The sequence below is a fragment of the Scleropages formosus genome, chromosome 2 (genome assembly GCF_900964775.1).
Source record: "Scleropages formosus chromosome 2, fSclFor1.1, whole genome shotgun sequence".
In the NCBI taxonomy this organism is placed as follows: Eukaryota; Metazoa; Chordata; class Actinopteri; order Osteoglossiformes; family Osteoglossidae; genus Scleropages; species Scleropages formosus.
Genome location: NC_041807.1, coordinates 7,875,212 through 7,889,309, shown reverse-complemented (window position 1 = coordinate 7,889,309; position 14,098 = coordinate 7,875,212). Strand labels below are relative to the sequence as shown.

Sequence of the window (14,098 nt, the reverse complement as noted above, 5' to 3'; positions counted from 1 at the left end):
AAGGGGGCTGGCACCCCAGCCCACCGCCCGTCCTGTCATCACTTCGATAACGAAAGCACACCTACGCCCCAGAGCACTACATTTCTATAGGCCCCTTTCCTGAGCAATGTCAGCCATCTGACAACCCTGAATGCTGGAGGTAAATTTAGAAAGGCTCTCACAAGCCTCAGATTTGCTGGTCTGTCTGACAATGTACTAGTAAAGAAAGTGGATCCCCTAACCCCTAGCCCCCACCCAAACCTTGTCTGAATATTCCTGTTATCAGTAGGCCTGAACAAGCCACTTCCACAAACACATCTATTTTTTACCTTCTCTTACCTCAAGATTTCCAGGAATAGTTTTATGCTCGCCAGGAAGAGAAGTGCGACATAAAGCCAGTAGATACTGTCTTATAAACCCAGAATAAACTAGTACTCAACAATGATCTTCCCTGAGGCAGTCAGATTACTCAACACCCTGCTGCCTCCCAACGCTCACCTGGCACAGTCAAACAGCTAACCCAGCATGACTCCATACACTACAAACTACCTTCAGCACAGCCCTTTTTTGTTTTGTCCTGTACATTTACTGTCCTGTACTCCTGTTCTGCGTTGCACCACGGTCTCTGGAGAAACAACATTTCGCTCCACTGTATACAAGCTATATAGAGGAATGACAATAAAACTACTTGAACTTGAACTTGAACTTGATACTACACTGTTTAAAAAAAGTTCCTCCCCTTCTGTTTCTATCCAAACCAACTCTGTGTTGCGTGGGTTGTCGTTTACAAACATATGGCCCCTGCGGTTTGCTCTTGTTACAATTTTGGGTTGCCAGACTGTGGAGATGGACACTTGGTGGACAGCGATGGGAGCAATAAGGGAAGATCTCCCATCGGGTCCCCAGGGGCAAAAAGGCAGCTTTGATTCAGCATGGTGACTTTCTTTTTTGACCCAGGTCCTGTGTCCTAATTAGAATTGTCTTCCACTTGCTCAGTCCCACCCAGCCACAAGGACCCCATCACACCACAAGTTCTTCTCCCACCAGCTCGTCCAAGGCGACTCGAAGATGTTTAGAAAATGCTTGATACTGGCATGCTCCCGACACTTATTGACTTAAAGTTTTCTTTTCCGAAAACTGAAAATCAAAGTTTCTTTAATGTTTTTTATATCTATACACACATTCTCTCTCTCCTCCTCCTGCTCTCTCCCTATTATAAATACTATAGTAACATTTATTATTCTCTTTCTGTCTCTCTTATAAAAACTGTACTTATATTTATTATTATTATTATTATTATACTAATAATGTTTTAGTAGGGGGGGTGCGGTGGCGCAATGGGTTGGACCGGGTCCTGCTCTCCAGTGGGTCTGGGGTTCGAGTCCCGCTTGGGGTGCCTTGCGACGGACTGGCATCCTGTCCTGGGTGTGTCCTCTCCCCCTCCGGCCTTACGCCCTGAGTTACCGGGTAGGCTCCGGTTCCCCGCGACCCCGTCTGGGACAAGCGGTTCAGAAAATGTGTGTGTGTGTGTGTTTTAGTGTACACAGAAGTGTTTATTTTTTATGCATAAAAAGGTACGCTATATACTATATACTAACACAAACATTTGGCTAACTAACATTAGATACCAGCTGTACCTAACTGTTCTGATTTACGGAAAAATCCGATTCAAAGACAGATTTAGGAATGGAACTTGTTCGTAATCCGGAGACTGTCTGTAGAATTCACAGTCACCATTCCATCACTCATTATCAGTAACATCCTAACATCCTTATATCCTAACAACTTACATAAGGACGTGGTGGTCCAGAACCTATCTTAGAAACATAGGACACTAGGCCAAGTAGGGTACTACCTGGGCAAGACACTAATCCAACACATTGCAATCACACACAAAGTCATTCACATACTATAGGCAGCCGTGGCGGTTCTACGTTGTATGGTGCCCTGGGCGAACCCCCGGCTCAGCATCCCCCCACCCCCAACTCCCCCAAAAAAACCCTCTCTCTCGCTCGCTCCCCCTCCCCTCCTGCTCTCCTTGCAGATATTACCTCAGGTCGCCATTGGATGCCCTGAGGTGATGTCAACTAACCCCGCCCCTCCTTCTTGTATTTCTTAGTAAGAGTACAGGTGTGTGTTAGACTTCATAGAGTGCCTGTGCTGTGCGGTCAGAGACGCACAGAGCGATTCAAAAGCAAATGGAGGTGCTGTCTGCTCGTGAGACGCTCCCGCGGTACTTTGATGTCATACCCTGAACAGTCTGCACAGACGTGATGTGCAAATTAGCGGTAAAAACCTGATTGCACATTTTTTCTTTTTTTTTATATTTGCACGGGTGGCCCGTGCCCCCCCCCCGGTAAGATGCCGCCCTGGGTGGCTGCCCGTGTTGCCTATGCCTAAATCTGCCACTGATGGGCAGAATTAGAATCACCTGTTCACCTGTATTTGCAAGGCAGCAAGAAACCATCTCAAACACATGGAAAACATACAAACTCGTGACTGCCTGAGCTGGATTCAAAGCCCCCATTTGAACACGCAGCACAGGAGTGCCATTTTACTTTTCCACTGAACATTTTTAGCAGTCTCTGAGATGCTTTTTGTAATGCTTTGGACTTGTTTGTGAATTGAATTATTCACGTCAACCAAGCATAAAAAAGGAATGCGTGGTAAAATTTTGACCTGAAACAAGATTCCGTCTCAGAAGCCTTGCTTTTATCAATAGTGCAGAAAGGCTGTATTTAATATGTCAGTGGAACTCCCAGGAAGTCTAGACACCTCATGGTGTAGAACTGTTTCAGCAGCTCTGGCATGCATATCTTTGTTTAATTTCCCACAGCTGATGCACATAATTTACATTGTAATGCAAGAGGGTCTCTAAAATCTTACCCAGAGCCTCTGGAAAGGTGGAACAAGTCCACCTATATAGGTCCCTGCTCTGGTAGCACATACTCTCAGTGACAGCAAGCCCTGTCAGTGGTGTGTTATTCATGACACACCATTTTAAATAAAGTCAATGTGAAAGTAGCAACATGCTACATATACAGACATCCCTCAATTTACAAAACTGCCTTTATCTGAAATTTTAATATAACAGCTCTTCGCTTTCGATACCAAATTTTTAATTTTCAGAGAAAAAGTCAGCGACAAAATTCATCCAAAGCTTGCCCAAATGAAAAATTTAAATGTATTTGATGTATTGTACAAATAAGGCTTGCGTGCAAGTAAAGGGATGAAATGAGAGACAGAGAGAGATTGTGCAAGTTAAGCGGAAGTTGTGGGAACTGCCCCAGGGAAGTAACTCCAGAAACCTCCCTGGATTTTCTGGGGTGTGCCTGGAAGCCAGAAATCAAAGATAACAGTTGTAATTCACATTTGTATTGTTTTAAGATGTACGTTGCACTGGAAAAAAAAAAAAAAAAAAAAACATTTGTTGAATTAATAAATTTGAATGTGTTTTATAACGTGCTGAAATCGTGGGTTGTTAATTATACAGATGTTTCACAGTGTTTAAGTGACACTTGAAAGCTGGATGGACCGGGAATGGATAACTATTTTTCACATTTGCGATAATGGGAAGTAGGCTTTTGGTGTCCACACTGATATCCGCACTGCATTCAGGAAGGAATTTATTTCCTACATTGAGGGATGCCTGCATTGAAATATATATTTTTCTTTTCTGTAGTGTTGTTGACCTCTTGTGGTTGCCCTGTGTCTTCAAGTCTCAATGCTAAATGGAAGCGCCATGAACACTAAAAACCAGTGGACATATACAAGGATATCAGTAATTCAGTGAAATAGCTGGAGAGGTCCAACATTAAAAACACGTCACATATAAATGTTATATTTTTGCTCTAAGACTGTTTAGAAAAAAGTCTGATGTGATTCCTTACACAATAGCAATCAACTGGATTAAATCAAATTTCTTCACTAGTTGATCAGGGAAATATTTTGCATCCTTAATTTCCAGAGAATGGTCACAGCAAATTAATATAATTTCAATGAACATAATTGCTGATTTTAACTAGTTTAAGTTAAAATCAAATTAATCGACGTTACACAGGCATTCATTGCACCATCATTTGAAAAACAAAAAAAAAAATGATGTAAAAAGATAATTTGAGGTTTAGCTAATTTTGAAGCCTTTGCATTATAAATACAGTCCTTAAGGGAGTGAAGACTCATTAAGCATAGTAATAGCTTAATTATTCATATGGATTCTACAGTTATTAACAACATTATCAAAATGTGCTGAAACAAAAAAAAAAAACAGGTTTAATGAAAAAGAAATTATCAGCAACATGACAAACATTTTTTTGTAAAATCTACACTCAATAAATATTGCTTATCTGACTAAATGACCTCAAAGTTAAAATTAAACACCCAGTAATAAAAGTACAGTATTAGCCTTGAATGGCCAAGAAGTTTTTCCCCCCAAAACTTTGCATTGCTAGTTCATGTATTTTCACTTCTCTTTTATGAGAACAATAGCACATTGTGTGACTTGTGCCTTTGCATTAGACTCTCACAAGAACTGCAAGCTCCATGAAAGACATTACGCAACATGAAACATATTAATGCTACTCATCATAACATATACAACAAGGCCAGAACTGTTATTCTTCTACCAAACAACAGCAGAATAGAACATTCCACTATGTGTGGCACACCAAGTCTTTTCATCCCATAGGAACAGTTGTTTAAAAATGATTTCCTCCAGCTGTGTTTTTTTCTAGTGATTTATCACTTTTTGCAACACTATGATAATGGGTACACCTTCCTCTCTGCAGGCCCAACACTTCTCCCCATCACCTCTCCACTGAACTGGTACGTTAGCTTCTTCTTCACCTTCTTCACCTCCCCCGTCTTTCCGTAGTTCCGCAGTGCCCGGGCCATCTTCTGGTAGGTCATCGTCTTGCGGTTCCCTTTCTGCATGCCCCAACGGTTGGCCAGGGCCTCTTTGTGCTTAGAGGAGAACTGAAAGGTGCCTTTGTCCTTGTCCACCCACCAGATGCTGTCCTTCATGTCTCCATTCCGGAGAAGGTCTAGCAGGAATTGGTACAAGCGTATCTTCTTCTTGTTTCCTGGGAACAAATGATTAGCGGTCAAGAAAGCCAATTTCTCAAAAACTGCAGGACACATAGACACTCCATGAGTAGCAGTTTGGTGATGAATTGCATGCTCACCAACAAATACTGGGATCATTTTGCATGTCTCTCAATAGATGTAGCACAGAGTGCAGGGGATGAGTAACATTTAAGAACACAGGCTTGTGACCCAAAGGCTGATATCTCATGCCTCACCACCTGCTGCTACTGTAGGACCCATGAGCAAGTTCTTTATTCTCAGTTTCTCCAGTAAACAAATCCACCTGACCAAATATGTCACTTTGGAGAAAGGTGTCAGGTAAGACCTGCCATAACTTAATAATGTTATCTTTCGACTGAATTTTTCCAACCTATTTGCTGCAAATGACACTCAAACAGAAATCCACATATCCCCAAGTTTAACTATGATCATAAATGTTGAATTGCTCATGCGGGAGCGTGTGTCCCTCTCTTCTGAGAAGTCACTGTCTGTCATGGTGATTGGATAGAAGTATCTTTCTGCTGTGTCCTCTGCCACAACAATGGTCCATCTGAGAGCTATTTTAGCTGAAGGACCTGTCATTTTGGCTGTAATTGCACATGTTTACTAAGCAGGGCAGATTTCCACACTGCACTGCACTTCCACTTTTATGCAAAATATCAGAGAACTGCTTGCTCCAAACAAATGTGAAACAAATTTATGCTGCGGGGGAAAAAGCAGTTTGCTGACTTCCAAAGTTGATCCATTTCTTGCAGTGTGGTTCTTTAAATTTACTGTAGATGCCAATTCACGCTTTTACAGTTATGGAAATCGAATTAAGTGTATGGAAACACAGTATCAAGTAACTCACCAGCCTCCATGGCAGAGGGACAGGGGTGGTGATCCCCGAAGTCCTCCTCTCCTTCGGACACCTCAAGGGGGGGGCTTCGTGTCCCATGCTCTTCCTCGTCAGAGCTGCGCTCTGCAGAGGAGGGGTTGGGAAAACAAAGAGGGTGGGGCAAGTATGGGATCTGTGGAGAAAACAAATGACTGAATCAGCTGACCATTCAAAATGTCACCCGCTTAACTTGAGCAGCAGTTCTGCATCTGCTCATTAATGCCCTTAAACTTGTTAATACAGATGAAAAATGGTATTGCGAGCTGATCTTAAAATAACTTGCTATTTCAGAGAAGGCTGAACTTGACACAGAAAGAGGAAGTATGCTGCTCTCATAATGAAATACAAAAGTATCGGGGGGGAACACAACATTTAAAAAGTCAAAGTATGGCATACATTGCTTATGTCCTTATAATTATACAGTTATGCTCTCAAAATACAGCGTATTAAGAACTGCATGATACATATGAAATGCCACTAAAGTCTGACATATTATCTATATTTGCTTCAGTAAGAATCAAACACAAAAAAGTTGCAAATGGCTGTGAATCCAGTTTAATGGCCCAATATCCGTTATTAGTTTTGCTATACAGGAAGTGATTGCTGTGAAAACTCGTTTTGTAACACACGGTCATTTTTTAAAGAAATCAGAGAAAAGACCATACTATCAGCCAGCTATATGCAAAATATTATTTATTAAAACAGATGCCGTAGAATAATTTCAGCCTCACAAGGTTGGAGAGGAAACGGACCAAAACCATCTTCTTCAGTCCTATAAAACAATGTACAATGTGTAACTCCTAACGCCACAAGGTACACAGCAATGTGCCAATGAACTGCCAGGGAGTTTCAGGAAGTGTAGGCATATATGTGTTGCAACAGTAGCCTACACTTATGTCCATTCCTGAAGAGAAAATGCAGACATCTGAAAGGCCTCAGTAGAAGAAAGTCATGTTAGTGGTTGCTGACGGCACCAGCACAGTGGACGATCATCTGCAGCTTTTCATAAGTTATTAATGTTTTGAGCTAATATGAGAGCGAACATGTCAGTTTTTAAATACAATATTAAGACTTTTAAAAGCAAATAAGTAATAAAAAATATTTTATGTTTTCCCCAGACTTCACATGCATAACAGCCTATACATGAAATATGGAAAACAATTTCCCACTGTTACTGCAAACATCATTTAAAACCATCTCAAGATATTATTAAAACTATAAATTAGTAAACCAAATGCATGGGGGACACAGACACACTGCAGATGTGAAGAATTCTTGTGAGTGCTGGTCTGCAGGCCACCATGTCTGCGTTATTCAGCCCCTTTAAATTTATTATTATTATTATTATTATTATTATTATTATTATTATTTCACACTTTTCTTGAAAGTGACTTATCATGTTCAGTTTGTACATTAAGATGCTTAAAATTATTTACACATTTACACAGGGTACTACAGCAGGTGGGATCAGAGTTCGAGTCCTTTAATTGCATAACCACTGCCCCCATCAGCAAGCTTTCAGTGCAGCATTTAGCATCCCTTTGGTATCTGACATTTTCTATAGTCATTAACCATTTGTCAGCTGTTGTCCAGGTGGAAATAGATGGATTGAGGTGAAATCGATGCCCTGACAGTCTCAGTCTTGTTCAGTCCTTCATTTATAAATAAATTACACTTGCATCTCATCTTAGAAATAGAATGGGGGCCAGAAGTCATCACTTCTAGTGCACCCATTACATAACAATCAAAGAGGTCTTCATAATACAACTTAATCCCTACATCTACTCCCAGGTTAGGTCATATTAAAAACATCTCTCACACACACACACACACACACACACACACACATTTTCAGAACCGCTTGTCCCATACAGGGTCGGAGGGAACCGGAGCCTACCCGGCAACTCAGGGCATAGGGCCGGAGGGGGAGGGGACACACCCAGGACGGGACGCCAGTCCGCCGCAAGGCACCCCAAGCGGGACTTGAACCCCAGACCCACCAGAGAGCAGGACCCAGTCCAACCCACTGCGCCACCGTGCCCCCCCTTAAAAACATCAGATAAAGCTAAAATAAATGGAAAAATTTCTTTATTATATTTTCACCAGTTAAGACAATGCAGGGTCTCAATGTTCTTTTATCTATAAATAACTGGATGCGACACAGCGTGCTGTGGATGGAATGCTCTTTTATTTTATAATCTTTTGTTACCTTGAAGCAACATTAAATAAAATTAAAGTTATGTCCTCATTTAAATCACTAAAAAATAAAAATGCATAATCTCCACAACCTGCCATTCAATTCAAATGAAACCAAGGAAGGTGGGTTGCTGCCTAATAGCGGATTGCATGGGGAGAATGTATTGTATAAATGTATGTATAAAGTGTTTCAACTTAAATGCTGACTGTGTGTCTCATGGTGAACCTCCACAAAACTGGCCACGAGGAAGTGACAAGTTTCTGTACAAGTCTCTGATGTAGCTATGATACATAAAACTGCTTATAGATACTAATATTAATTCCATATTATGTAAATACAACTATACTAATAATGTAAAATAGATAAAAATATATATGCTGGGCCACTTTCACTCTGCTGCAGAGAAATTTTTAAAAATAAAATGGTGAAGAGAATGCAAATAAAATAAAATGAATACATTTTGAAATGTAAGCATAACTTGGATGTTCATAACATCTACATTTAATAAAACAGGTAAATGTTTTTGGGGAAATCTATGACTAGACAGGGTAAGTGCTTCACACATTTGTAAACTCTAATAAAATGACGTGGTCAGCTTCTCCATAAAGAAATGAAACTGTTTGATAGAATCTAAGGTTGAAAGCACAGGATGAAATAAGCCCTACGTACACTGTTTATTGCTAGGATGAGGGCTGGTGAAATAAAGTTGAGAAACATAACCTAAAGGTCATAAAAATACATAACACATGATATTGAATGACATCCTGGAGTTCGTGTATCTTATATTAACTCTTTAAGATCTGTGTTGGACATGAGCATCCCAGAGTGAAACCTAACATTGTGAGAATGAACCCTAACCATTCATGAAAAAACATAAAATACTGTTCATAGTAGTAGTAAGTAGTGGGGCGGCAAAGCATCCCAGTGAGCAGCTGCTGTCTCACAGTGCTTGTGTGGTTTGAGAGGATGTGGGTTCGATCCCTGTTCAGTCTGTGTGGAGTTTGCATGTTCTCCCTGTGTCTGCGTGGATTTCCTCCGGGTGCTCTGGTTTCCTCCCACAATCCAAAGACATGCTGTTTGGGTTCACCCATAGTGTGTGAGTGACAGAGAGAGTGTGTTCCCCTGATGTATGGAAGAGTGATCCATTGTAAGCAGTGTATCAAGCAGTGTAAGTCACCTTGATGAGTAAGGTGTGTGGGCTGATAATAATTACATAGAGTTCACTGGAAGTTGCTTTGGAGAAAAGTGTCTGCTAAATGTAGTAAATTATTTCAATAATGAATAAATACATTAAAAGGACATTTTTGGGTAAAGTGTTTAACAGACGCACCTGCGGCGGATTAGGGAGAAAGGGCATAAAAGGGCTGCACCAAATACCCCACATCGCAGAGCCTCATTTGAGCAAACCACAGCCTGCTCGCCAGCACGGTCCTGCGATTTCTCCCGTGTTCCTACCTTCTTCTTTCCGTGCCCTCTCCCCCACGTCTCCCTGGTATCCTGACCTACGGCTTCATTTCTGGACAACGGCTTTGGATTCTCCCCAGTTCGACGTTTGCTCCTCGGTGACCTACTGCATGTTCTGCGACTACTCTATTTCGCCTCTTCTTTGTCCGCCCACACTGCCTAAAAAACCATACAACTGCATTTGGATCCATCGCCCCTCTTCCTGACTGCGAACATGACAGGTTCAGCACCTGGTCCATTTTGACCTAGGTTTTAAACCACCTGTACAAGACAACAGCTTGGCCAATTAACACTGCCTGTGGGCAAATAACATGCAGTTAAATTGAGTAAAAGAGGCAAATCCACAGACTGGTGGTTGGGGAGTTTGCACAATTCTGCTCTCTCCCAGCAGGTCATGATGACACTGTCTGGCTTCACTCAGGAAAAGAACATGTTGAGCAACACTGTGCATGCAGACATTACCCTCTGTCTAAATGCCTACAGCTCCTGCGCTTACTCTTCTGCTTGAAGCGACCTTCACATTATAAAATTAAGCGCAGTATATTCAAACAGCAATATATTTAAACGTGGCTTTTACCCAAGGGAACAATATCTCAAAAACAAAGAAAAAATGTTTGCTTTAACAGTAGAGGTGAGAAAGAATGTCTGTTTCCATTTGTGTTTCACTTCCCCGTGCTACACTGGGAATTCAGTGCTTTTAGCCAAAGAGCGTTTAAGGACACCAACAGACTCCTAAGGAATCATGTGAGACTTCATAATGTGAAATGAAGAAAAAAACTCTGTGTTTGTAAGCTAACTCTACGAGGCACTTATTAATAGAAAACCAAGTTCATTTGTAGATAAATGAGTTATGGATTATTCATTTTCCCTCTCAGAGTGGATCAGTGCAACTGAAAGGGCTTTAAAAGGAAAATAAGGGAAGAAATGACATTTCTTCTGCAGCTTTTTTTTTAACGCTGAAAACACTTGATGAGCTTGTTAAACTTAATTTTTCCGAACCAGCAATTTTCTCCTTGTAAACAGTGACACAGAGAAGAAATGGTGACTTCACACGGACAGGTGACAGGTGAACACTTTGACAACCCTTGATGGCTGTTATCACAGCAGAGATGAATGTGTGAGAATAAAGACTGGAGTTACTTACCTCAAGCAAGCAGTAAATTCGCTCACTCCGAGAAATGCCACTTGAAGACGCAAAGCACATTTGAGAACACAAGAACAGCAGATACATGGAGACCAGACAAACCTGCGGAGGCATGGTCAGGTGATGCCCATTAATCCCTGAGTCCAGGGGATGCAGAGGCTCCAAGTCCCCAATCCGATGGAGGCCAGTGAGGTGAAGGGCAGGGACATTCTGGAGCTCTGTGAAGTGGCTTTCCTGAAGGTTCTCAAAGTCTGCAGTGTGAATGGCATGGTTGTAGTAATCCCATCCGTGATCTACAGCAGGTCACACAGCACATAGCTTGAATTATCAGTGAGAACAAGAACAACCACAGCAACAAAAAACTCTAAAACTCTACTATTGATTTTAGTAAAATTTGCTAATGTTTATTTTTATATTCATACAATAATTAATATGTTATATTTGTTTCATTATATGTGCATGTGTTTTTGAACCTGTGGGTTTGTGTGTATATATACACACACATATATTTTCTCAAGATTTATTAATATCAAAATATTGTCATGCTTTAAAAAAAAATCTTGACATCACTGTGGAAAAATATTATTAGTATTACTTATTTAAACTGTTAGAGTGACAGAAATACACATTGTCTAACTAGACATGATACTTGGGGGGCTATTTGGTATTTTTCCTGATTCTCTATTTTTAACATGACGATAACAATGGTTGGGGAACCACTGCTTTACTGAACTATGCATACAGTACTTATTCCTGTCCCAACGTCTGCATGTTTTTATGTGAATATGGCAATGTAAAACATGTTTAGCACAAAGGACTGACAAACTCACCTCCGTGACTTTCTCCGTCACTGCTGAGATATGGAGGATACTCCATTGGCATTCGATACATGTCTGGATCGTAAGCTATCATTTCATCTGATGGCTTGCAAGCAAAATAGATAAATAAGTTAATCAATTTGTCTTCTCAGAGGGCTATTTTTCTTTGAACAATGCACCATAATAATTAATCTGATTTCCACACGTACACAGTGTCTGAGTCTGTTAGAAATTCAAAAGCTCTCCTATCATGTAGTTGGAACACAGCAGCGTTGTACATTATGGATCCTGCAGATTTCCAAATCCTGGTATTTTTCATATCACTTGTACGCTACTCTATTAGAATCATTTTAATTGTCTTGTGCCTATGCTAATTAAATTAAGAATTTCTTTTGCAGTGTGTGTATATTACACATTCTTCACATATCTTTTAAATGCTTTTTTTTTTTTTTTTTTTCCAGAAGAGGAAGTTGAAATTGGACTGCTTGGGATGTTTTGAGCTGAATGGAATTTTAAACATTCATATAGTGAATCTAACATAAATGAGCTGTGAATGAAACTGGTAAAACTGAAGGAGTCACTGAGACGCAAAAATAAGATTCTTGCAGTTTGTCAACCAGCCCAAGATACCTCAGCGGCCTTGGGAATGAGAGAAATTGAAGTGAACTCATGACGTACTTACAGGTGAGATAAGGAACCTCTCCATCCTGCTGCTGTGTTGCATGAACAGATCTCAGCCAGATGCTCCTTTCTTCAGGGAAGACTTGCCAGCTCTCTTTCAAAACTTCACCGAAGCCATTGCATAACGAAGGAAATGTCCTCTCTTTACACCAGTGTTACTGCTCCTACTTAGCCCCAAAACAAAGCATTCACTGGGGTGCCCGTTGTGTGTTTAACAAACCATCTGTGACAATGTATGTACTATGAATACACTCTCACTGTTGGGGAAAGACCATTGACTTCTTTTTTATATCTGTGTGTGCTGATAGTTCCTGATTGTGGGCTGCTGGTCAGAAGGGCATATGACTCTAAAGATATATCCGGGTTGCATTGTGTCACCTGAGCACTGGCCAATCACAGACTCATAATATTAATGATGCAGCCTTCACTGGGCCTGGGTCTGAGGGCTTGCATGAAAATGAACATACTCAGTATCCTGAAAGCTGCTAAAGAGTGTGAAATGTTCAGCGGAGAGATCACAGCTGACTTCGCTGCTGTTCTAAGAGCACAGCTAAGCTCTGCATATGGCCAGTTGCTGAAGGACTATTTAAGCGTGAAGTTGTGGTTAAAGTTTCATCCGTTCTTCTGTCAGTTTCAAATTGTATTTTGAGACAATATGTCAGTGCATATTGCGCATGTTTGGCCTGAGAAAGCTTTATACATTTTGCCTGATGCTATCAAATAGCTTTAATAGAATGTCCAGCATGTTTCACACACAAATGAAAAGCCATGGCAGCTGTTATGTCTGCTGCAATGCTTAAAACACGAAATAACTTACTGTAAACCAAAAGTGAAGTTATGAGAATGGGTTGTTCCCGTTTCTAATCAAAGCCTGGCTTTGTGACATTAATTTTTAGGAAGTAAATTGAATTGAGGGGGACCTGTATTTCACAGGATAAAAGAAAAAGATGAACTATCAGCAGATGTTGAAGGTATAATAAAAGTTCTGTTTATTTTGTCCTGCCTGACAATAATTTCTTTTTTAATGACAGTTGGATCCTGGTAAAACCATTGAAAACACTTAGGCACGTTTCACATTCACAGATAAAGCCTAGTAACAATGATTGCAAGAAAGTGTAGAAGACGGAAACATTAATTTCAGTTTATTTTTATAGAGCATGTTTCTCACGCTGACACAGAGCACTGAACGAAGGATCAATGGCCGAATTCAAATAAAAGGTTGTCCATCATTAAATTATAAAAATCTAAAACATGTAAAATATATTCATAAACAAGTAGTTGAGAATGGAATGTGGCAGATTTTTTTTTTTTTTTAATATTGGAAAAAAAAATTGAAAAAAATTGTAAAAACAATAATTATATTATGAAACTACTTGCAATTCCATTTTCTGACCAAATATTTCTTACTAATTATTATGGTTATTATTAATGCAGTACTTGTGTAGTTTATATGAGAAAAGGCAGATTAAGTATAGTGCTCTTTGAGTAACTGTGAAGATCAGTACTTGTTTTCTTACAGCAGTACCAAGCTTTACATCTTGAAAAATTTGTCAAGTGCTTTGAAAATATTATAAATGCTTGAAAAAAGTCAAATATTTAGCTGAAGGACGTGGATTTCACCAAGCTGTCTGCTAAGCGCAAATCTAAGGAAACAGAATCTCAGATATGCAGCTGCTGGACACTGAAAGAAACTGCAACACCACTGGTTTTTTAAGGACATCAGTATGTTAGTTCCAGAAAGCACAAGTACACATAAACAAAAACACAATACAAGAGCACAAAGTAATTAAGATTTACTGTGCTCCGTTGGCTTCCTGCAACTGCTCAGTATCAAGTACAAAACTCTGGGTAAA

General features: G+C 40.2%; 1 protein-coding gene across 2 annotated transcripts; it reads right to left on the bottom strand.

The window, feature by feature from the left end:
* Nucleotides 1–4,307: 4,307 nt before the first annotated feature.
* Nucleotides 4,308–13,369, bottom strand: LOC108939490 (transcription factor PU.1-like). 2 transcript variants are annotated; one of them, XM_018760880.1, is made up of 5 exons: nucleotides 12,247–13,369; nucleotides 11,577–11,670; nucleotides 10,849–11,039; nucleotides 5,915–6,074; nucleotides 4,308–5,060 (listed from the first exon to the last, which is right to left on the bottom strand). In XM_018760880.1, the coding sequence occupies exons 1-5, from the start codon at nucleotides 12,286–12,288 to the stop codon at nucleotides 4,735–4,737; spliced, it is 813 nt and encodes a 270-aa protein (XP_018616396.1). In that variant the 5' UTR covers nucleotides 12,289–13,369; the 3' UTR covers nucleotides 4,308–4,734. The 2 variants fall into 2 exon arrangements, with proteins under 2 accessions (XP_018616396.1, XP_018616405.1); XM_018760889.1 differs by having other exon boundaries at nucleotides 10,849–10,997.
* Nucleotides 13,370–14,098: the final 729 nt, after the last annotated feature.